At 36.3% G+C, this 24,311-nt stretch overlaps 1 protein-coding gene across 1 annotated transcript in view; it reads right to left on the minus strand.

Moving 5' to 3' along the window:
- Positions 1-971: 971 nt before the first annotated feature.
- UBE4B (ubiquitination factor E4B) overlaps positions 972-24,311 on the minus strand; it is a 124,576-nt gene continuing 101,236 nt past the window's right edge. The window contains 7 exon segments of the mRNA XM_074306320.1: positions 972-2,440; positions 2,864-3,010; positions 4,089-4,263; positions 8,861-9,052; positions 9,357-9,491; positions 12,949-13,093; positions 21,407-21,533. Of these exon segments, the coding sequence (XP_074162421.1) occupies positions 2,379-2,440; positions 2,864-3,010; positions 4,089-4,263; positions 8,861-9,052; positions 9,357-9,491; positions 12,949-13,093; positions 21,407-21,533 (983 nt within the window). The 3' untranslated portion in view covers positions 972-2,378.

Genomic DNA, 24,311 nt, shown 5'->3' on the forward strand with positions numbered 1-24,311 from the left:
CTCCTCACACAGTTCTGGGATGATATCCTTTGGGCCGTTTCTGGTTATATGGGTGTCCCCTATTTAAATCTATCATACATTTCTCCATTTCCCTTTGGGTCATCCACCATTTTGATTCCTCAAAGGTTATACACATAACCAGATGAACCAAATATCATCCAGAGAAGACTGGTATTTTCAAAGATGGGTTTGTTTCAGGAAACAGTCTGGAACTGTTGAAAGGACTGTGCCAAATCTCAAATGCAATACAGCCTACTCTCTCAACCCAGCTCTTCTGTAGTATCAATCCAGGATAACTGTGTATGAGCTCAAAGAATTGTCCATCTAGATGGTTATCAGTCTGGATAATAGGCATTCTTCATCCCCTTGTTTTTCCGTCTGGATTATTAAACTAAACTCTTTTGAGTGGTGGTATATCTTATTAGGAAGGCTCTACAATATCCCAGGACTTGATGCAGTCAGTACAATGCCAGCTGGAAAGAAAAAAAAAAAGTCTGGAAGACTTCATTTATAGAAAATCCCTGTTCCAAATGGTTTCTGTGAGGACATCCTTCATGACAGGGGCAAATAATTTTGATGAATATGTCTCTTTTGTTTTGTGACTTGGCAGAGAGAAATAATCGGAAGACAGTTGAACATTCTACTGATGCATCTAAGAGGGAATCTGCAGAATTTTAATATGTATATGGCAAACACCTTGGTTAGTCTTAAAGCCACATTTTGTTCTACAGAATCAAAAAAACCAAACAGAACAAAACAGTGAGACCTTGCATTTTCTTTGCCTTTCAGTCTGTTGTGTGACTGAGGCAATAATAACCAAATGTCAAATTGTAACAGACAACAAATGGGAGCACACTAAACTCGGAAACTCTCAATTGTACCAACAAAAGAAAATTCACCACAGCCAAACGGACAGTTTCTTCACCCGCCCCTTTATCCCCTCGGAAAGAAAAGAGGAGACTCTAAGAAGGTTCCTTGTGAATGGAGATCACCATTTATTGTAGTTCAAGAGTCAGGAATTGAACAGAGGACACTGTCAGTGGAGAAAAAAAAGAAATAGGAAAAGAAAAACAAAAATTTTTAAACAGGCTTAATTTCTTTAAAACACTTCGTGGTTTCAAAATCCTTTTTTCCCCCCAAAGGAAATTCAAGAATTCAAGTATTGTATGCAGGGGCAGTAATACAAAATCTTCTTGCATGTGTTGCTGTTTAGAAAAACACGTTCTTAACATTTCCCACACTCTTTCTGCTTTGGTAAGGCCAAGTCATGGACACAAACTAGTTTTCAACATAAAAATGACCCCTGCTCCCAAACTCGCAAATTAAGAGTTGAGGAATTTATTTACCTCCCCCTCCCCCGGAGGTAAATAAGAAAGGTTCAGAACTGTCCCTTAGCATAGTACATCACCAGCTTAAAAAAAAAAAAAACAAAAAAAAACAACCAAACCCCTCCCCCCCCACAACATGTCATTTAAGTCCTGATATATTCAAACACCTCTTTTTCTGCAGCTGTTTTCTTCCTATTTCAGGGCTTGTTAAAAGGACCAGAGCAACAAGATTCTCTTCATTTAGTTCACGATAAAAAAAAAAAAATTTTAAAAGGGACATTTCAAAAGAAAAAGAAAAAAAAAAAAAAAATCCAAATTTTGAAAATATTCTGCCCTTTTTAAAAATCACGTGTCACCTAACACCAATTAAAAAAAAAAAAACAAAAAACCCAAATATGTGAATATGATATAAAAATACGATCCCAGGATTAACACTTTGTTGCAGGCACAGTTATTTCATAGAATATATGTGTTTAGAGGGCCGGGGGAAAAGGAGTTTATTTTCTCATTTTTTTTTTTTTGTTTTTGTTTTTTTTTTGTTTTTTTTTTTTGCATCACTTAAAAAAAAAAAAAAAGAAAAAGAAAAAAGAAAAACCAAACAGCAGTGCAAGTGGGGGCAGGGAAAAGGAGAAAATAAGATTCTTTAGCAGCAAAATGTCCAAAGTTCTAATCACAATCAAATCAACGGATATCTGTTTGTAAAAAATAAAGTTGAAGGGATGCTGCCCAGATCCATTCGTCATTGCTAAAATGTTACAGCTGCAAAAACCCCAATTGTGACACTGAAGGACATGTTTTGCAACATGAGCAACCTCCTCATATGTCCCCCAAGCTATTGACCATCTTTTAGCACTTAAATATATGTACAAGAATTAGGTGCTTCCTCTCACTGATGTCCTTCCAGATCTCTGCTGTGAGTCACTGCTGGCGGGTCCTCTGCATTCTCTGCCACCTCCATCCTTCAATGATTAACCAGCATCACTGCTGCCAAGGTTGCTCCTGTTCGCCTCAAGAGGCTGGGATGTTTCAAACTGGGGGAAGCAGTGCAACCTAATGGTCAGTGTTCTGTTTCTCTCTCATCCAGGTTTGTATTTGTTCTTTCAATTCTGGCACTGAAGTAGGGAAAAAAACAAACAAAACTAAGTAAGGATTAATGGTTCCAAATGAGAGGATTCCCCCCCCCCCCAAAAAAAAAAGAATTATACCTATCTAGGCCTCCAAAATTGGAAATAAAAAGACATTTTTTTGGAGGGACTATTTGGTTAAAGTACTAGGGAGAAAAAACAGGGCTAAGAAGGAAAGGAGAAAGAAGTATTGTTAGAGAAGAACAACAGGCATTTTTATATCCTTTGTATGGTTTAATGAGACTATAGACACTACAGTTCGTGGAACTGGGTTTCAAATGGCAATTTTATCATGTCTTCTAATAATCAACTGGGAGATGTATAATGTCCGGGCTAGCTCCTCTACATAGATGGGGTTCAACATGTTCCACCTTGGTATGTATCTACACCCTAAGCTGCCTGGGGAAGTACCTGGCTCCAGCATGCTCTCTGTCAGCATCTGTCGATTGAAGGGATCAGTGGGTGAATTCAGCAGGTGCCGAAGAATGATCGAACGGTCCATGATGGTGCCAGAGGGCAATCTCACAGGGTCAGTCATTAGGGTGTCCATTAAAGGGTCTGAGAAGATAAAAATATTGCCATTAAAAACCCATGCTTATCAATACAAGGCCCAAACAAGGCAAGGATTCTTTCCCAGGCACTAGAAAAACAAACTTCAGAAGGAAATCAATTTAAATCTAAGTTTCCGTGAATTCATCCATTTTTTCATGAAGAGAAGAACTGGATCAAGTCATGTGCTTTGCACTTTGGAGAAGAAAACTAATCTTTTAACAGCTGCTGTTGAGAAGAAGGGAACAAAAAGATAATGTCAGACACGCAAAAGCTTTGCAATAAAAATGATAGGAAAAGATCTTCACCATCCTAGGAATTCTAATTTGTATAAAGCTATTTGGTTAGTCACAAAGAGAACAGATTAAACAAGTTTTCTCTGGCCCAAAGGTTATAAAAAACTAGGGAGAATGGGGGGTGGGGGAGGAGGAGGGAGAATGCTGTCAAGAGGTCAGTTTAGAGCTGATGGAATGAACAACTTCCTAACAATTCAGGCTATCCCCAATTGGAAAGGCCTGATTCAGGATGGAGTGGGGTCCCCCTCTCCCTTAAAGTCTCCAAGCAAAGGCTGAATGCTCATTTGTCAAGGAATCACAGAAGGGTTTTGTTTCAAATAGGACTAAAGGGCACTGAAATCCCTTTCAATTGTGAGTCTGTGAAATAAGTTTATGGAACTTAAAATAAGACCAGTGGTAGAAGTAAGAAGAAAACACATTTCATGCTAAAGAAGCACTGCTTCAAAGAGAAATCACTGCAATTAAAAAAAAAAAAAAAAAATATATATATATATATATATATATATATATATATATATATATATATCACAAAATATTTCTAAAAGTTACACAACCAGGGGAAGCTAGTTGGTACAGTGGATAGAACATCAGCCCTGAAGTCAGGAGGACCCAGTTCAAATCTGCCTTCAGATACTTAATACTTCCTGGCCTGGGTAAGTCATTTAACCTCAATTGCCTCAGCAAAAAAAAAAAAATTAAAATTAAAAAAAAAAAAAAAAATACAATTGTACTAGATTTATAGTACATCATTTACATTTCATTAAAAATGAAAACAAAAAGAATCAACTTGCCTCGGAATTCATCTGGAGCATCACTGTAATCAATTTCGGCCCGGGCATTCTTGGCTACTATTTCCTCCACCTTTTCTGCCAGCAGCTTAAACTTTTCTATCGCTATTGTGGACTTTATTCCTGCTTTGCGCATCTTCAAAATCACCTCTTCAAATAGTTCCTTGCTATATGATCTCTGAAAAGGAGAAGTTTGCAAAGTAAGAGATAAATCTGACTCAATCCAATGCAGAGAGTACTAGATTCAAGAAGTATTCATAGAAAGAAATGCTACTGGAAGGAGACATTCTTGTCCACTCACAATTAATTCCTATTTAAAGTGTTTTAGTTTAAGTATTTTCTAGATCTGGAAGGCTCAGATAAAGTAGATGGACTGGCTGAGGAGAAATAATATTCTTTATTTCCACAACAAATAGCAAACTCAAAGAAATCTATACATCAAACACTATTAACTGCTTCTTTGGTTTTGTTAATTGCTTTAATTACATAAAATCCAGGCCACAATTTGCTGATTTGGATGCAAGTACTAAATCTAGGAATCTCAAAGGCCAATGCCCTACAAGCATGTCAGCTGACATCTAAGCACTCAATGTAACCGAGCCATTCAGAGTGGCTTTATACCAAAGGCTGTACTCAATGGCTAACAGGCAAGAGTGGCTGCACCAGGCAGAGATGAACTAATCTCTGTGACAACTAACTTGTTTATTCCTATGACACCACCGTTATTGTGGAAAGAAGGAGGCATACATCTGTTTCTCCTGGGAGCTGAACATCTTGCTGCAAAAATTAGCAAGCATGCAGTAGGAAGAATGTTGGGAAGCAGCCAGTTTGCTGCAGTAAAGTGCAGGAAGCCAGATCCACTCAGAAAATTCTGCAGTCTCCACAGGCAGCATAAATCAAGCTTTTAAAAACACCTTCCCTTTCCTTTCCTGACTAAAAAGTAAAAGGGAATAAGTAAAACTATTCTAGACATATTCTCAAGAAAAAGCAGCCTCTGCTTAGTTTTGTGGTGGTACTAAACTTAAAGTGTATATGAAAAGGCTCTGATTTTTTTCTCTAATAGCTCATGTGTTCTTTAGTTTAGAAATTTTCTTTTGAAAAAACCTAAGGCTGCTCAGTTCCTCACTGTCTTTTCTTTATGCCATCTGATAAAAATGTAATAAAATCCTTCCATAAATTTACACTTATGGAGAAGTGAAATTCTTATTCTATATATTTTGGAAAAAAACATCAAAATTTTTTGGCTTTGAGCTCAAGAAATCATTGATTTATTGAACCATGGAGTTCCATTATTTCTAATTCTCTTCTGTCTAGTCATCCACTGATCTACTTAACTATTTTTAAAATTAATTGTCAAGTGTTCTTGAGGACCACTTCTTTATAAGACAGTTGAGGCCTGAAAGAGTGATTTCCCTTTCATTCTGACCTTTTCCATTATTTCTTGTGATATTCTCAATACTTAGTTCCTTCAAAGGAATTTAAAACTTGATTGAGTACTTTATAGTTTGACTGGAATAGTAATTAAAACTATATACTAATTATACAGGAGCAAAGACTCTTGCATCAGGGATCAACAATTCTGCATGGAATTCCTTGTCTAGCAATTTTAAATGTTCTGTTATGGAATCATTTCATTTCCTTTCTTTTAGTCTCAATTCCTATTTGCATATTCTATATGCAGAATACAGAGGTATATGGAAAGACTTACATAAACTGATACAAAGTTAAACTAAGTATAATCAAGAAACAAAATAAGCAATGACTATAACAATGTAAAAGGAGAGAACCACAAAACAAACAAAATTACAAAGAGCAAGTATCCCAGTCTACCCAAAGAGATGAGAAGAATGTCCACCATTCTTAATGGTAGACAGGGTTACAATTTAATAATAATTTATGCACAAGTAGCATAAAGCATTCTACAAGAAACAGGAGCTCTTCCCCTGCCCATTAACTCACCCTCTTCTAAATAGAAGCCCTTCCTTGCAACAAAAAGTAGAATACAGCAAAACAAAACATGCACATTAGTCATGTCTGAAAACCCAGGCCTCATTCTTCGTCTTTATTCAGCTATCTTTCAATCAAAAGAAATCTTTACCATTAGTGATTTTTAAAATTGCAAATGATCATTGTTTAGACTCAAGTCTTTCAAAGTGTTTCTTTATGGTTATCGACAATTTCCTTGTTTGAAGTTCTACGCCACAAGGAAAAATGCTGTTCTAGTGAACAATAAGAGTCCACAAACATTCATTAAATGCCTACTACGTGCCATGTACTATGCTGAGCACCAGAGTCAAAAATAAAGGCATAAGATGGAATACAGAAAAAGAAATTGAAAAGAGATTGGAAAGGTTACAGATGAATGAGGAAGTTCTCTAGCTGGGGTGGGAAATGAACTGAGGAGGTTTCAGAGTTGACTTACCTTATTATGACTTTCTGGAGGTCAGTTCAATGGGAAATGTTGTGAATTCCCCCAGTACCCTCTTTAAATGATATAGGATTAAGGAGGAATTCTCTAGTGTGATCAGCCTTCCTCCCCAATAAGAGGGAGGGAAGGAGGGGCCCCAAGGTCAAGGGTGCTGAGGAGATGTGAGTTTCAGAACTCTTCAGGAGGGTGGGAAAAGATGAGATAAATTCGATTTGGGAGGAGCTCCCCATCCACTTCCTACTCCTTTCAACTGAGTTTCAAAGTGGATTTAATCTTGCAGAATATTGAGTTTCTTAGAGAACATGAAATCTAAAATGTCAGCCAGGTGGGAAGTCTTATAAATATTTTTGTATATGAGGGTCCTTTCCCTCTATCTTTAACTTTCTTGGAGTATAAGCATGGTACAGTTATCACTGGTAAAAAGCATGTAGTGACTTTTGGGAGCATAATTCTAAATTGCTCTACAGGATTAGTGGATAAGAACTGCAATTAACTGCACCATAGTCTGTCCCCCACAATCCTTTTTACCACAGTCATTTTCTGTTTATGTCATCTTTGCTATTTTGAGTGAAACCAGAAAATTGTTTTAATTTATATTTCTCTAATAATCATTCTAATTCCAATAAATACTTAATAAACTTCTACTATGTGCCCCAAACTGTGTTAAGCCCTGGGGATATAATTATTAAAGACAGTCTCTGCCCTCAAAGAGCTATGATTAAATGGGGCGAAGGGGAAGCAACATACAAAGGAACTCAGGAAAGGAAGACAGAGAGGAAGAGGTAGGACCATGGGGTATCTTAATTTGTGGAGTTGAAACCAGGCACAGCAGCAGACTTGGAGTGGAGTTTCTGTCATGTATAAAGGAAGAAAGATTGGGAGGAGTTTGATACTGTGCCAGAGGGAAAAGCAGCATGGTGATGAAACTGGAGGTGAGTTAACCAAGAGTGGCAGCTTGTTCTGTGGAACTAAAACCAGGCAAGTCAGCAGATGCAGAGTAAAGTGAGCCAGAGCATTTTTTTCACACATATTTATTGACAATTTGGGTTTCTTTATTAAAAACGCACTTGCTCATATACTCCAGTTTTTGGGTTTTTTTTTTTAATCTGACTTTCTTTTAATGATCTTTTCATTTATATTGTAGTCCTTGTATGTATGATTCCCTTGGTCCCATTTTATTTCTCTGCTAGATTTACACAAATCTTCCCAAATTTCTCCAAATTCCTTAATAACCATTATAACTTACTGTATATTATAAACAAACGGTATGCTTGGTTACATTCATGTACCACAGGTTTTGCATTCTTTCCCCAAATGGTGAGCATATACTTTTTAGAATTTCTGATTCTAAACTACAACAAAAGTTTTGAACATTTTGGGATATATTGGGACATTTGATTCCAATTTCCTTGGTGGAATTCTGAGTCAAAAGATATAGATGGTTCCTAGGATCTGGAACTTGTATTTAAAAAGTACTTTTATAACTGAATTTCAAATTAATTATATTTCTTTGATAATCTTTTTAAAAATATTTTTCTGAAAAGGGGTTTGTAGGCTTTACCAGATTTAATACACAAAGGGTTTAGAATCTCTGGGATTTTTGTTATTAGACAGGAAGGTTAATGCAGAAAGATCTCTTAACTTGTAGATTGTGTCATTCTGCAAAGTAAAAGTAATATCGGCAAACAGGTAATCTGTTTTTCATTGATGCAGATTCCAGAAATGAAAATATGGGGGAGGGAGTTGATGAAAATGATTGTAAAAGGAAAAAAAAGCAACTCAATGATAGGGTTAGAAGGAGATGAAGCCTCTTTCATTTTTTGGTACAGAAAGCATAAATGAATCCACATTTCATGTCTTTCTTCTATGGGGTCTTTTAATTTCAACAACACAAAAATTCAATGTCCTCTAGATGAATTTTATGTGAAAAAAAGTAGAAAGAGTCTAATAAATGCTTATGTTACAGGGCTTTTCTCTTATTCCTTTACTAAAACAAACAGTTCTAAGAGGTAGTGAGGAGTTTCTCTATACCAAAAGCTACAAAAATGGAAGCTACTTATTGCAGAATAGATGCTTTTTAAGGTATAGGATGAATTGGATGAGCTCTGAGGGATTTTTAAATTCTAAGATTCTGTGACTCATATACATGACTATGTGTTTATGTGACTCATCATTACATTTATTTATATGTGATACCATTCTGCCAACTGTCATTTAAAAAACCTTTCATTTTAAGGTGGAAAATCATCAGAAAAGAACAAGTGATCTACACTTGTCAGGCAAGAAAGCAGTGTGAAGCACACAGGATATTGACAGAGTTGGACTTTACGTAACCTCCATTACTCACCTGGTCATCGGCAATAGCCTTAGCAAAGCGGGCACAGTCTAGCTGCAGGTAAATATCTGTCAATTGGTCCAAGAGCTTCTTTGGTTCAAACCCATATTTCTCAGGGTTTTCCACTTTCAGGTCACGGCACTTGGGGCCACATAGTTGCTGAAGATTAAAATTCAGCATAGCAGCCAAGCGTGGTCCAAGTTCCTAGAGAACCAAAGTAATATAAAAACTCATGATGTCAAGAGTAGTGAGACCAAAAAAGATTCAACCAAAAACCAAAGACAAAGCCTCTTCTGCATTTTTGAAGCAGGAATTACATCAATCTTCCACTTTTATGGTAACTATATTCATTCCCCTCAATCCATTACATCAATTTGTAATGCCCAATGAATACATAAATGCTAATGTTCAGAGAACCAGAAGTCTAAGTTTGTTGACCCTCTGATCATGACCTTTAAAAAAGAGCAGAGTGGGAAGTGAACACAGCAAAAAAAGAATCTTCACTCACAGGTCTGAGGAAAGGCTTCTGGACTTGCTTGGTGAGAATATGAAACATATCCACTGTTTCTGTTGCTAGTGCAAGATAAGAGCGAGACACACGCTCGTCCTGAGCGAGTTGAGACTGACGAGCCTGCTGCTGGTCCTAGGAACAGACAATCAAAGGTAAAGAAAGTGTTAGCATTTCTTCTTTGTTACTCACCAAAAAAAAAAAAAAAACAAAAAAACACAGAAATCCCAAAGGCAAATGAGGAGTCCTCTCCAGTCCAGGGAATTATATTATTTGACAAAAATGCCAAAATAAACTTTTTTTCTCACCATTTTGGAAAGAAATGTTCCTAAGAGGTTATGGATGTAGAACAAAAACAAAATATAACTTTTCATTAATAACTTGGTTATGAAAATTCTTAGCTAGCCCTGTAAAAACAGAATCCAGGGAGAGAAATCATTGTAGACCCTTTCTCTACAAGGGTCTACAATGATTTTTTCAATTCTCATGTTTGCTTTCTATGGTTTTTCTCTTCCCTTCCTTGTTCCTCACGAGGCTGTCACTTCCTCTTATCAAGGTGTCTCACCTAGAACCCTTCTTGCAGCTTCTAAATTGGTTCTTTTACTCTTCTGTGAGTAAAGCAACAGCTTTTTGGAATTGTGTACAAAGAATAAATGGGCCCTGACTGGAGATCTAATATAGTATATGAACCTGAGTACTCACTGTAGTAGAGTAATTCTCTCAATTCCTCTCTAATGAATCTCCTAACTCCTCTCCAAAAGTGACCATAAACTTTCTCCCTCCTTTTCTCAAAGCTCCCATATTTTGCTCTCCCCTCTCTCTCAGTTAAGGCCTGTTTCCCCTTTTAAGAGAAAATGGAAATATGATTTGATATAAGCCCCTTCACTCTCGCCCTCCCCAACACTCTCTCCCTTTCCTTTGGCCCTTCTTGCCAAGACCATCCCCTCCAGAGGTTTCCTCACATTTCCTAGTTCCAGTCATCCTCGACCCTTAAATAGATTCATTCTACCTTTCTGACTCCTTCTACTGCTACCCTAGAAAAAGCAGCCTATACTTAGGCAGTTCTTTCTTTCTGTTCCCTCTTCTGCAGCTTGGCTTTTGATATCATCACTCAGCTAAACTGCCCTCTCCATTTATAAGAGATCAAATGTGAGTATTTTTTCAATCCTCATCCTTCTGGATTTCTCTGCCACATTGGCCACTGCTCTTCTTCTTCTTCTTCTTCTTCCTCTACTTTCTGAGTTTTTAGACACTACTCTCTCTTGGCTTTCCCAATCTTCTCCCACCTTCTTAAAGAACTCTGATGATTCATTATTGAGCTTGCTCCCTCTAATGCTGTGTGTTCCCAAGGATCTTTCTTGAGCTTTCTCTGTATGTGGTATTCTGCTGACCTCATCAACTCACATGTCTACAAAGATGACTCTTACCTCTATATAACCAGTCCCAGTTTCCTTTATGAGCATCAATCTAGCATCATTAACTGCTAGTTAGGCATTACAAACCAAATAAACCGCTGCAATCATCTCCTATATGATCCTTCTTCCTCCAATCTCCAGTCTATGGCTGCCAAAATAATTTTCCTTAAGCAAAAGTCTGATCTAAAGTCTGATAAAGCTTTTGGGTTTAGAGCATTGTCTGGGGCTTTGGGAGGTCACAAAACTGGAATGGATCAGTAATGGGGCTCACACCCAGCTCTATTTGTATTATGTGCTTCTGTCTCTAACTGCTCGCCATGATCAACTTAATGAATCACATTTTTATGGGGCATGAAAAGGTCATAAAGTGTTTTCTTCACAGCCATCAAAAGAGTGAGGCAGATAATAAAAATATCAACCCCATTTTACTAATGAAGAAACACCTTGCTTTGACATCATGGAGGTTCTTTTCCTCCTAATCATCTGAGTTTTAAAACAATAACTGAGAGACTGAACTGTTTTTGATATAGAAATATCAAAGGATGAAATTTAGGCATATTAAAGCTATATTTGATTTAAAATGATATAGAAATTATTTCTAATAGCTTTAATGCAGCAGAACATCATTTCTTCCATCAGCACAGACCACATTTATTCATTCAACAAGGACTTATTGTGTACCTCTTATGTGCAGGATACTATCGTATTACTACTGTTAACTGGGATACAAGAAAAGGGTCCTTTCCTTAGGGCATAAACAGTCTGATAAAGACATGCTTGCCACAAAAGAAATGCTATAGAAGTGCAAAGGAAGGAAAAACTGCTTCTCAATGGGAAGAATGATGAGACAAACAGTGTTGGAAGCATGGCATAGGAGTAAGGACCTGAAGATGTGGAGAAGAGCAGGATTGGGGAGAGATTGTTCTAATTGGAAAAAGGAGGAAAGTTGCTGCATATTAAGCTATGAAGGCTGAAAGTATAACATGTGGCTGCCAAATTATCCCTATGGCCTAGACTAGAGGGTCCTGTAGAAAGCTGGTTGGATAAAAGGTTGGAGCTTATAGAAAAGTGAAGGCTCCTCAAAGTCAGACCAGTATTTTTCCAGATGCAATGAAAGTTCTAGTGGGAAGATGACATGCACAAAAGGGCACCTGGCAGAAAGCAAAGCGATTGGAGGCAGGGATGTGGCCCAGAAAAAGTCCAGTTATGACAAGGTCATGAACTTTGGCAGGGGACAAGCTGAAAAAGGGCCTTGAAAGGATTACATATGAAGGTATAAAATACTAAGCTGTTTTTCAATTCCCATATTATTCAAAAGTGAATGATACATTAAGTTGGGGAAAAAACATTCAAATAACAGCAACTAAATACTATGATCCCATTATGCCTGCAAAACTTTTACTGAACAAACCTGTTTTACATTTGCCATAAACTCTCAGATTTGAGTTACAATTTGGCTTTGTCACAGGTGAATTCTTTATCCTCATTTGAAGAAATCCTTACAAAGATTTAACAGATGCTCCCACTTTTATACCAAAAGGGGACTCCGATTTTGGACAATAGTCTTGATTCCAGAGAAAACCACAATTCCAAATCATATTTTGATGTGGAATAATGCGCAATGACTTTGCAAGTACATTTGTTTGGAACATTACATTAGAACAATTATATATTACTTTAGTGACTTAACCAAACTTGTGTCAAAAGATTTGAAGCCTAAGATATTGGGAAGAGACAGATTCTCCTCCTCAACAGGGCTTCTACGTGGCATTGGGCAAAAGTTATTCTCCATTATTATCTTAATCTGACAAAGATCCATTCAGTTTTCAATTACTCGCACAACACATTGAGAGAAATGTAAAAAAGAACCAAATTCCTCTCCAGCTAACAGAATCCAAAAGGTATATATTCTCTTTGTTTACTTCCCAAATATAAGTCAATATGGTGAAACAATAAAAGTTTTTCTCCACAAAAACTCTTTAAAAACTAACCAAATCTAAAAATAGTTTTCACCTCTAAACTTATTGCTAATCTATAATTGAATCAAACTAACAGGTGGTGACGTGCCACCTGCTCAGGTGAGGGAATCAATGTGCCATCTAAATGGAAGACCTACAAGGTCTCCAAATGCAAGTTCACAGAGAAGCTACAGGGTCCTCTGGGGGACACATCCTCACCCGGGGCAACAGGTCCCACTGTTCCTTGTTCTTCATTTCTTCTTGCACTTCATGGATCCGCTTCAAGGACTCCAGACTCTCATCCAACAAAAACGTTGTGTCATTTATCAGCATGTTTATGTACCGAACAAACTGCTTCCCAGAACTGGAAAAGCAAGCAAAATGCATATATGTTTATGTATCACCCCCAAAAGGCAAAAAAGTCTCTGAAGTGGCAAAATAAGCTGTCCTTCAGAAGACCTGGAAGACCAATAATATTTCCTATGACATTATCATTCTTTACACAAGAAATCTGAGTTATTATTCTTCACATAGATAACAGACTAATGGCTTCATTGGATCTTTTTTCCCTCCCCTCCTTTTTTCTAAAGTAAGTAAATAACGTGTGACCCAAATTGTGTAGTACAGAAGATCTGGTCTATAGTTTGGGATTGAAAACATGTTAAGACTCAATTGATTCCAAAAGAAAAAGACCATTATGAGGGAACACTAATCATTATATTGTATAATAGACACTTTAGATCAGGGGGTTCTCAAACTACGGCCCCTGGGCCAGATGCGGCCCACTGAAGACATATGCGGCCCACCCGGTTATGGCAAACGGGCTGAGGGGTGGAGACAGAGTGTGAGTTTTTGTTTTTACTATAGTTCGGCCCTCCAACAGTCTGAGGGACAGTGAACTGGCCCCCTATTTAAAAAGTTTGAGGACCACTGCCTTAGATGATCAACGAAGAAACTAAACTAAGTGATTAGTAGTTTCAGTGAAGTAGTAAGATACAAAATTCACCTGCATTTGTGTACAAGTGATTAGAAAAATAGAGAGGAAATGAAAGGAATTCCATTTAAGTAACTTTTAAAAATGCATAAAATATTCAACATTAACTTTCCATTCTGGGGATACAAAAGTACAAAATATACTTTACAGAAATAAAGGAAATCTTAAATAATTAGGAACATTCACTCATGGGTGAAAACAATATTTCTATCAATATTATTTTAAAGATTTAGTGCTCCATCAAAGTGTCAAGTGCTTTATTAAAGTAAAAATAATTTATTTGGAGGAACAAAAAATTAAGAATCTAAATGATGTAATGACAATAGAAGGAATGAAAGAGCTTTTGGCTGAAACTGTCATAAAGCAGTATTCCCCTAAACTATTTGGTACTTGTTAGAACATAGAACAGTAGGACAAAGTAGATAAGCAGGACCTCTTAACAAGGGAACATGGCATTAGCATGTTTAATGAACCCAAATATACTAACTTGGCTGAGGACTCCCTTTATTAGAAGAACACTGGGAAAAGTGGGAAGAAGCTTGATAGTAATGGTTTAGAACAGTATCTTACACCACATCCACAGCTTCATGTAAATATAACATGTTGCAAAGAAAAAAAATTAAAAACAACTATATGTCACATAGTTATGACTAGTGGGAGATTAAAAAAAATTAATTATATTGATGCCCTCTTTTTATATCAGTCAATAGGCCACAGAAAAATTGAACATTCCCTTTTAACAAAGGAAAAGCAAGCAGAGTAAGACTTTAATATGCTATCTTGCCCTGAGGCTGTCTGCCTCTGGGACTTCATTATCTGTTTTCTAGGATTTCTACTGACCTTACTAATTATTCAAAATATACCTTTCCAAATCATTTACACTAACCTCTTCTTCTGGTTCTGCTTATTTCACTCTGCATCAATTCACAAAGAAAGGGATAGAATTCTAAACCAAAAACAGAGATGATCAGAAGAAGGGAAAGAAAAGGACAGGAATATGCAGTTTTTAACCACCTGCTGTGTGTGTGCCAGACACTGTGCTAAAAGCTTTAAAACTATTATTTAATTGATATTGATAACAATGCTGGAAGGCAGGTTCTGTTATTGTCCTCATTGTACAGTTAGGAAATTGAAGAGAGGTCATTTTAGTTAATTGACTTGCCCAGGATCACATAGGCAGTCAATATGAGACCTGGCTCCAGCCTGAGCCTCTATCCATTATATCACCTAGCTAACTACCAACAACTCTATGAAAGAATTCCCCAACTCACTGACAGACATGCAATATGTGTGTTTCATCCCATACCTTTAGACAAAGATGACCAAAGATGAAAATGGCAGGAATAATGGGAGGAGCTGTGGGAAGACAGACTCACTAATATACTTAAGATACCTAAAGTATTTTAAACTATTGCCATCAGACAATTATATTACTCAAAAGGAAGTCAAAAGCAAAGGGCTTCCACACAGACAAAAATCTTGACAACCACTCTTTTTGTGCTAATAAAAAATTGCAAATCAAGTAAATGCTGGCTGAGGAACAGTGGAACTGCAATATATAAATAGTAATATAATATTACTGAGCTGTAAAGGTATCATGAATTCAGGGAAACTTGCAAGGGGCTAGAATGAATTGCAGTGGGAAGTAAGTAAAACCAGAATAATTTGCATAAGGAAGAAAACAATCTTGAAAGACTAAGATATCTGAACTTTGATTAATACAATGACCAACTATGACTCCAGAGGACAGACAAATGACATTTGACAAAAAGGTGGTGGATTATCAATGTAGACTGTGGTACACATTGCTTAACAAGGCCAGTCTGATGATTTATTTGCATAACTGTTCTGTTTTGTGACAAGGGAGAATTCAGTGGGGTTCATGTGAATTCACTGGGAAGCAAAAGCGATATTTTAAAAAGGCATCAATAGGAAGTGGATATCTAAACATAAAGAAGATCCAACTCTCTTCCAGTTGATCAATGATGGACAGAAAAAACTACACCCAGAGAAGGAACACTGGGAGTGAATGTAAATTGTTAGCACTACTGTCTATCTACCCAGGTTACTTATATCTTCGGAATCTAATACTTAATGTGCAACAAGAAAATGGGATTTGCACACATATATTGTATCTAGATTATACTGTAACACATGTAAAATGTATGGGATTGCCTGTCATCGGGGGGAGGGAGTGGAGGGAGGGGGGGGATAATTTGGAAAAATGAATACAAGGGATAATATTATTTAAAAAAAAAAAAAAAAAAAAAAAAAAGACTTCACAGGTAAAAAAGGAAATTCATCCTACAGTCCTATTAAGTATAATGATCCCTATCTTAGTCAAGAGAGCAAAATATCAAAAGTTATTGAGTCTAGAGACAATATTAGAATATAAAGACAAAATTTTTAAAGCAAACATTTCCATTTTGCTGTAAATACTCAATTCAGCATGTAAATTTTTAGAAATAAATGGATTTTTTCTATGTTAAAAAAAAAAAAGGCATCAATAAAACATTGGCTTTAAAAAAAGGTATAGGCTTCTTTTGACCTCATTTGCCTAAGTACATTTCTATGTATTCATTAATTAGTATTATTTTCATTAAGAAGCCCTATTCCTCTAAATTGACTTCTAGCTTTGACAGTGGTATTTGTTTTGTCCCTGATTTTCAAAATTCAAAACATTATCTTTGACTCACTACTCTCATTCACCATTTATGTTACATTAGGTCCTAAGTCCTGTTGATTCTACTTAGACAATTTTTTCACTATCTATTCTTACAGCTGCCAATGCCCTCTCAACTACTTCAAGGTCTTTCTAGTAGATCTTATAATCCACTCTTTCTTCCATCCAATTACACCTTTATCTGGTTGCCAAAACAATCACTCATGCAGGCTTGGAAGGATGTGACCTCCTTCATGTGGAAATTCCCTATTTCCCTATTACAGTTAATAACCACCTATGACCTTTCATTTTATGCAACAGGTTCAATTACCCCTCAAACTCATTACAAGACCAATCTTTTCAAATTAAACATTTCCTTAATGATACATTTTATACCACTTCATTTGAAAGTCACTGCTATTGTTAACTGTCTGCTACTTACAGCTATCATGCTCTCCAGACTACCCACTATTTGGATTCTTTTCACATTTCCTCTTGATAATCTATTTTCCTATGACTCCTCCACTCATCAAATCTATAACTTTCTGAACAAAGTGCCCTGTCCCTCTATGGGGACTTTTCCTCAATGCAGGCACTGTCTTTGCTTTTTGCAATCCCAACAATTAGCACAGTGCTTGGTACATTTATGTTAAAAAAATACTTTTTTCATTCATTTGCTCACAGCCATATAAATGCCTTTTTTTTTTCTTTAAAAGACTGGCACTGGGGTTAAATGGATCAAAATCACTGAAAGCACTTAGCTCTCTGCTAATTAGTCAATTCTCAGCCCAGTTCATTATTTAGCACAAATAAGTTCCAAAATATATAGCTTAATTCAGTGGGCTGCCTAGCCAACTCCATGTCAGCTTGATTACTATGAATTGTCATCTGTTTGGATTTCTTCTATGTATATCACTCAGCCATTCTCTTTCGAGTGACTGGAGTCCAGTGAAGAAAACCAAAAGTATCATGGAACTAGATGCAACAATACAAGGGTATTTACCAAGAAATACTTGGGTAGATATTTACTATGATCTAGAGAATTTTCAATGGATATTCTTCAACCAAGTGTCTTTGGTATACATGACTGATAATCAAAAGCTGTAGAACAAAATTATCTATATGAAATATGCTGCATTTACTAAGGAATCTTAATCTTCATGTCAGCACATTTGTAGACATAATGTTAGAAGACCTTTAAGAATGCATTTTGCTCAATGAAATCAAATGTGTGTGCATACAAACATAACATACACACGCATGTTATATTGAGTACACATTCATATATATATATATATATATATATATATATATATATATATATATATAATTTCTTTTTAACTAATAAATCCTAGAATTTTGCTTCCACTACCTCTGTCAAATGGCTAACTGAAAATATTATTGAAAATTGTTACAAATTGTTTATTCCAGGAAGCATAGTGACACGTGCCTATCATGCCTATTACTAAGGAGGCTGAGGCTGATGGGTCCCTTGAATTTGAGAGTTCTGAACTGTAGTGGGTTATCTGGAGGCTGCACTATATTTAGTATCAATGCAAACTCTTGGTGATGAGATGCCTAAGAAGGATTCTGGGGGTAGGAAACCAACTTAGGTCAGAAATGGAATGGAAAAAGCTCTCATGGCAATTAAGTGGGATCAAACTATGGGTGATCACTGAAGTTCCAGCTTAGATGAGAGGAAATGAGTCTCAAAAAGAAATAAGTGAAAAAAAAGTCTGTCTGTTCTTTCCTACTTAGATTTCAATATGTACATACAAAATTTTATAAAGAAAAGAAAGTATGTATATGGACACAAATTTTTAGAATCTTTCTGATTTAAAGAACAATTTTGGGGGATGTTATCATCATCATCATCATCCATGATCTTTTCTATTCTTTGAAATCTTTTCCCAAGACTGCCTCAAAATCAATCTGAGTACTTTTTTTATAATTGGGCTGCCTCCAGGATAGATTTCATCTATGTACTTATTTAGCCAGGTTTAACAAGTCTTATTAACTTCATTTCCACTACAACAGGTATTTATTAAAGTTTATCGTCCAAATGTGGTAGCTGCTCTATAATTGAGCATGTAAATAAATCAGTCTAGAAATGCTGCCAGATCTGTTGCATTTCAGATCTATTTCCAATTCTATATGCAGTTTTATCTGCAAAAGTCTGCATGTTATGGTTCAATTGGGTATTATGTCTCATTTTTTTGCAATGTCACTTTCCCCTCCATTATTTTTTTATTTTATTTTATAGAATATAATTTCTTTTCTTTGATCATCATCTTTGTACTGTTTTGTAAATGAGCTTGCTTCAGAGTTGTCTTTTGATGCACTTTCTGAACTCTTGTAGTGATGGACCTGGTAGTCTCCCTCTTGTATTGATGGACTATAGTCATTTCTTGGAGAAAATAGACCCAGAACCTATTTTTCTTAATTATCAGCTTATTCAAGTAGGCTAGGTTGGAGATTTTGTTATTTCACACAGTATCTTATTTTCTTCTAATCTGATTAGTTTGACTTCTGCATTAAGCAATCAACGACCTAACTGCATAGCTATTGAGACAGAAATGTCAATTAATATACAGTCCATTTCTTCTTTGAGACTTTGTTTAGTGCTTGCAAATCTAGCTGCCTAATTCTCTTCTTGAATAAAACATTCACTTTATTGACTTTCGAATAATCTATAACTCTAAGGCATCTTTTATTTCTTAATCATGAACTATCGTTTTCCATTTATCCCTTCAAAATAAAATCACATCAAATCCAAGTGTAGGTTGGCTCATTGTGACATTCTTGTAAAGTTCTTCATTCATTTTCTCTACTTCTTCATCCTTAGTAACAGATGCTTGCTACTATTATTTTGATCGTGGGCTTCTGCCTACTCCCATTGTGAGCACTACAAAGGAATATGGCCAAATGTCCCATCAACTACTTCTACTTATTCTAGGGCACACAATGAAATTAACTCTGCTAACTCCTTCATTTTTTATTCCAATGAAAATCTGAGTCATTCTTCCATTTGGTTAGAGTTTCTTTATGTCTTATGATTTCCATTTTAATGAGAATCTCCACTTATTTATCCATCCATCTACCCATCTGTGCATCTTATGTATCACACATTTCCTTAAATAGTGGATCCACTTGTTTTTTAATGTGTCAAATTATATTGTGAAAGAATCTAAAATCTAAATCTGGCACTCTGCCCCCATTATTGACAACTCTCAATTAACACTGAAGTGGAAAAAGACAACACAGAGTGATGGTCATTTTGTATTTTTATATGCTTCATAAATGGCAATGGTAAAGACTCTATCTTACAGGTTGACCCATTGGTAATGCTTTTTTGAGCTGGCTCTCTAATAAAAACAGTCACCGGAGATAAATTAGCTCTGTTGAAGCTCTCAGAGCTTACATTTGATTGGCATAGCTTTTGAAATCTAAAACTATCTTCATGTCACAATAAAACATTAGGGAATGACTTTCTATTAGAAAGAGAAATTCCATTAAAAATGGTTTGTTCCCCCTTCTGTCAAATTTCTATTGATCTAATAAATCCCAATCCACAAGCCATTTCCTCTATCAAACCTTTCCTGATGCATTCACAAGTGACTTTAAAAAAAAAAACCCCAAAACTATCTAACCCCAAAACTATCTATTATGTTTCAGGCCTCATACTTGAATGTATTTGAGTTTTATCCTCTGATTAACTCTAGGCTCCATGAGAACAGGAACCAGATTTAATCTCATCACTTAATAGGTTCTGCATACACTAGAGTCTTAATAAATGTTTGCTGATTGAATGAATACTGATGCCAGACAAATCTGATTTTATAAAGAGATCTGATCACATCACTTTTCTGCTCCAAAATCATTAGTTTGCTATTCCTACTATCAAAGTTCAATTATAGAATTTCAGAATTAGAAGGAACCTCAATAGTCATCTAGACCAAATACCCCCCCAAAAAAATCCTCCCTACTACAATACTTTTATATCTCTGGTGAGTGGGACCCCATGACCTCTAGAAATGGCGATGGTCCATCACTACAAGGCTGATCCCCAGCCTAAATCTATCTCTACAATACCTATCTGCTCTTCTCTTTCTTTGCTCTAGGACCATAAAGACCAAATCTGATTTAGCTCTTATTCAGCTAGGGACCTCTCAGTGACTTAATGATCTGTCATACAACTATTTTCTCCCTAAGTCTTGCATGGATCTTCAAAAAGGTCCTCTGAAATACCTTCCAGTTTAACAGAGGCCTTTCCTCAGAAATGTAGCCAAGAACGAGCATAGTGTTACAGATAGGTGCTGATCAAGGGAGATAATAGAGGTAATGTAACTTCCTTATAACTGCATGATGTGCACACACTGTGGATCTCAAAACTGTGTTAACAAAGCAGAAGGCACTTAATAAATACTTCTTGAATTGAATTTTTCCATTAGATTACTTGTTTTCTGTGGCCGGCTAAGAGGGTATTCCATATTCTGATCCCAAAATATGTACTTCTTATAATCTCAGCTCCACCATGCCCACTCCCCAAATGCCCACTCTTTGATCTCAAGCATGCCTAAGAATTCCTTGTGGTCTCTCTTGAGTCCATGAAGTTGAGTAAGTCTCAACAGTCTCCCCTATCCCTATTCACTTCCTAAATTCTTGTCTAAACTTTAAGACTCAATGAAAAGATCTGCTATGTTAAATCTCTCCAGATCTCCTACCCATTTCAGCTTGTTTTATATATTTTTGTTTACTACAGTTGTATGTGTGAGTAAAACCTCACAGACTGTATTCCACAAAGATAGACACTCTTTCTCATCAAAACTTCCTTTTCCCAGCACCCAAAAGAACTCTGCAGAGTTTAGCACTTTAAAATGTTGCTAAGTGAACTAAGATGGTTTTTATCATCTGAGAACTTCCTCTCAAAAGGAGTCTGCCAAATGAAGCCCAGTGACAAGAGAATTCCTATCCAAAATTTTCACCAAAGTAAAAATTGTAATGGGAAATCCAATACTCACTTGAACTCTTCCATAAAGGTGCCATGGTGGGCTATATTTTGCCAAAGACTTTTAAAAATGGTGCTGATATGATAGCGGATTGTGAATTTGTCATAGAACTCGCTGGTGGCTCCAGTATGCTCAACATCTAGAGAAGAAACAGGGAAGGAAGGGGCAGTCAAGGTCACATGGTTTTGTACAAAATCAATTAGGGTTGTTACCATTTGAGACCTAAATACACAAATCTGCCAAAAAGCTGTCCTAATTTGGCTTTATTATAGGAGAAATCACCAGAAGCTTATCCCTTAGGCCTATATCTCTTTGAAACAAAATAAAAAAATAAAAAAAACAAAAGGGAAAGAAATCACCCAGGAAAATGAAATCAATGACAAGAGTGAGGATTTTATTTCATCAAATAAAAACAATTTAGCAACAGATAGAAACTAAATTTTCCCATTTCTCCCTCTTCTTAAAAAAAAGCAAAACAAAACCCAAAACACCAAATTCCCCCAAACATTTACAAGCAATTTAACTGAAAAATTAACTGAATTAAGTCCTGTTTCAGAAAGATGGAGAACAGTCTGGAGTGGGGAGAGGTATGAGACAGGCGACCCACCAGCAGTTATTGTAATAAGCCATTCATTAGGGGCTAAATGCTGGCACCAAGGTTATACTAGTGTCAGAGGGAGAAAATTATCCTGACATTATATACTGAATAAATATACTGAATATATTATACTGACAGGTATAATTTTATAGAGATCAAAGACAGTAGGAAAGCTCCTACACTAACCAAAACACATACCAGGACTTTGGTGGCAGCTTGGAACTGGACAAAGAAATAGATGACAATCAATAAAGGAAGGACCTAGCATTCATGGTAAATAAATATTGGTGGAGCATAACAAGTGATGAAGTGATGTAGTAATGAGAGCAGAACTCAAAAAACAAGGCACAATGTCTAAAAGGTTTTAAATAGGTTTAAATAGAAAAAAACAAAACCAAAAAGAACTTGTGAAAATGTGTCTCATTTCTTGCAGAGGCAGAGGAGAAAGCAGGATGATAGGTGTGAAGTCACTACATATATTGTTGGACAGATAATATGCTGGCAAGATCTGAATTACCTCTTCATTTTTTAATCTGTTACAAAAGAAATGGCTCATTTAGCAAGGGAAGAGGGAAGGATATTTTTGGAAATGAAAGCAATATAAAATGAAAAGACAAGTAAAAAGTATGGGTAATTTCTGAAATTCAGGAAACTTCAAGATTTAAAGGTGCTTTTATGTATATAAAGACAAAATGAAGACAATAAGAATATAGTTATGGGTACTTTAATCAAGAGGATGGGTTAGCCTGGGGACCCAAATTTTCTGGTGTAACCCAGAATGACTCATGAGAACCAAGATGGCTACTTTTACTTCGTTTGCAAATAAATAGCATCTGATGTCTGTGGTTAATGTTTAATAAATGTTTTTTCTACCTTATTTCATTGCAATATACAATTCCTATTACTAGTATAAGTGCACCAAGTTCCAAGTCCCATTAAGCACTGTTACTTAGTATATTTATCTGGGCCTTCTGTCTTTTATATGTATCACAGGACATCCTCCTAGTTAGATTTTGCCATATGGGTAATTTTTCAGTATTGACAACTGAAAAACCTTTTGTTCCAATTTTTCCCCTTCCCCAGGTGGCAGGTTGATCAATACATGTTAAATATGTCAAAGTATAAATTACATGCAATATATATGTATATATGTCCATAGTTTATTCGCTACACTAAAAGAATCTGACTTTGAAATAGTGTACAATTAACCTGTGAAATACAGGCAGACAAAATTAGAGGGATTAGGAATTCTATGTAGTGGTTCATAGTCATCTCCCAGAGTTCTTTCGCTGGGTGTAACTGATTATTGCTCTATTGGAACTGATTTGGTTCATTTCATTGTTGAAGAGGGCCTCATCCATCAGAATAGATAAAAAGACATTTCAACCTTAGCTCCAACACTAACTTGACCTGGGATGAGTGCCTTAACCTTTCTGGGTTTGTTTCCTTCAATGGCCCTTCCTCAAGTTCAGCTGTACTTCTCTTCTTTATCTAGATTTTCTCCCTGGGTGACCTCATTGGCTTTCAAGGTTCCATTACTGTCTCAATGAAGATGCCCCAGGCGTCTTGCCTTTTAGTCTGGTTCTCATACCTGCAGTCTAAAGCCCTATCACATTCTGGACACATTCATGTTCCATGACTTACAGGCATCACCAACATAACACATTCAAAACAAAATGTGCTACTTTTCCCCTACACTCTCCATGCTTTCTTTGAGTCACAAGTTTACAACCTTAATTTATAACTCACTCTCATTTCCAGTATCCTGTCCAACTGCATTTTCCTCTTCAATAGTCACTCTCATCTGTCCCTTTCTCCCCCACTCACATAGCCACCAACCCAGTTTAGGCCCTTGGCAGTTTTTACCTGGTAAGTGTCACAGTCATTATCTAATCTCACTTTCATTTCTTTCTATTCCAATCAGTTTCCAAAGGGACAGCACTCTCACATAGTTCCTTATTACTGCTACTCTAAAACAAATGACACTATATGACATTTAAAGTTCTTCACACCCTGACTCCTACCTTTCCAACTTTATTACATATTATTTTTGTGACTGATAGTCCATTTAGATTGATTGTTTTACTCTTTCCCTTACATAACACTCCACTTCCCATCTCTGTGTCTTTGCCCAGGCTGTCCCTCATGCTAGGTATGCATCACCTCTTCCTCTTGTAAAGAATTAACTTAAGTGATGAAGCATTTTTTAACCTGTCCCTGAACTTTTTCTTTTTTTGTTCCTTAGCTCTAGCCCTACGCCTGGATAGATACTTTTTGGCCATACTGTTTCTCACTAGAGGATTTAAGCTTCTAAGGGCA

The sequence above is a fragment of the Sminthopsis crassicaudata genome, chromosome 3 (assembly GCF_048593235.1).
Source record: "Sminthopsis crassicaudata isolate SCR6 chromosome 3, ASM4859323v1, whole genome shotgun sequence".
Classification (NCBI taxonomy): domain Eukaryota; kingdom Metazoa; phylum Chordata; class Mammalia; order Dasyuromorphia; family Dasyuridae; genus Sminthopsis; species Sminthopsis crassicaudata.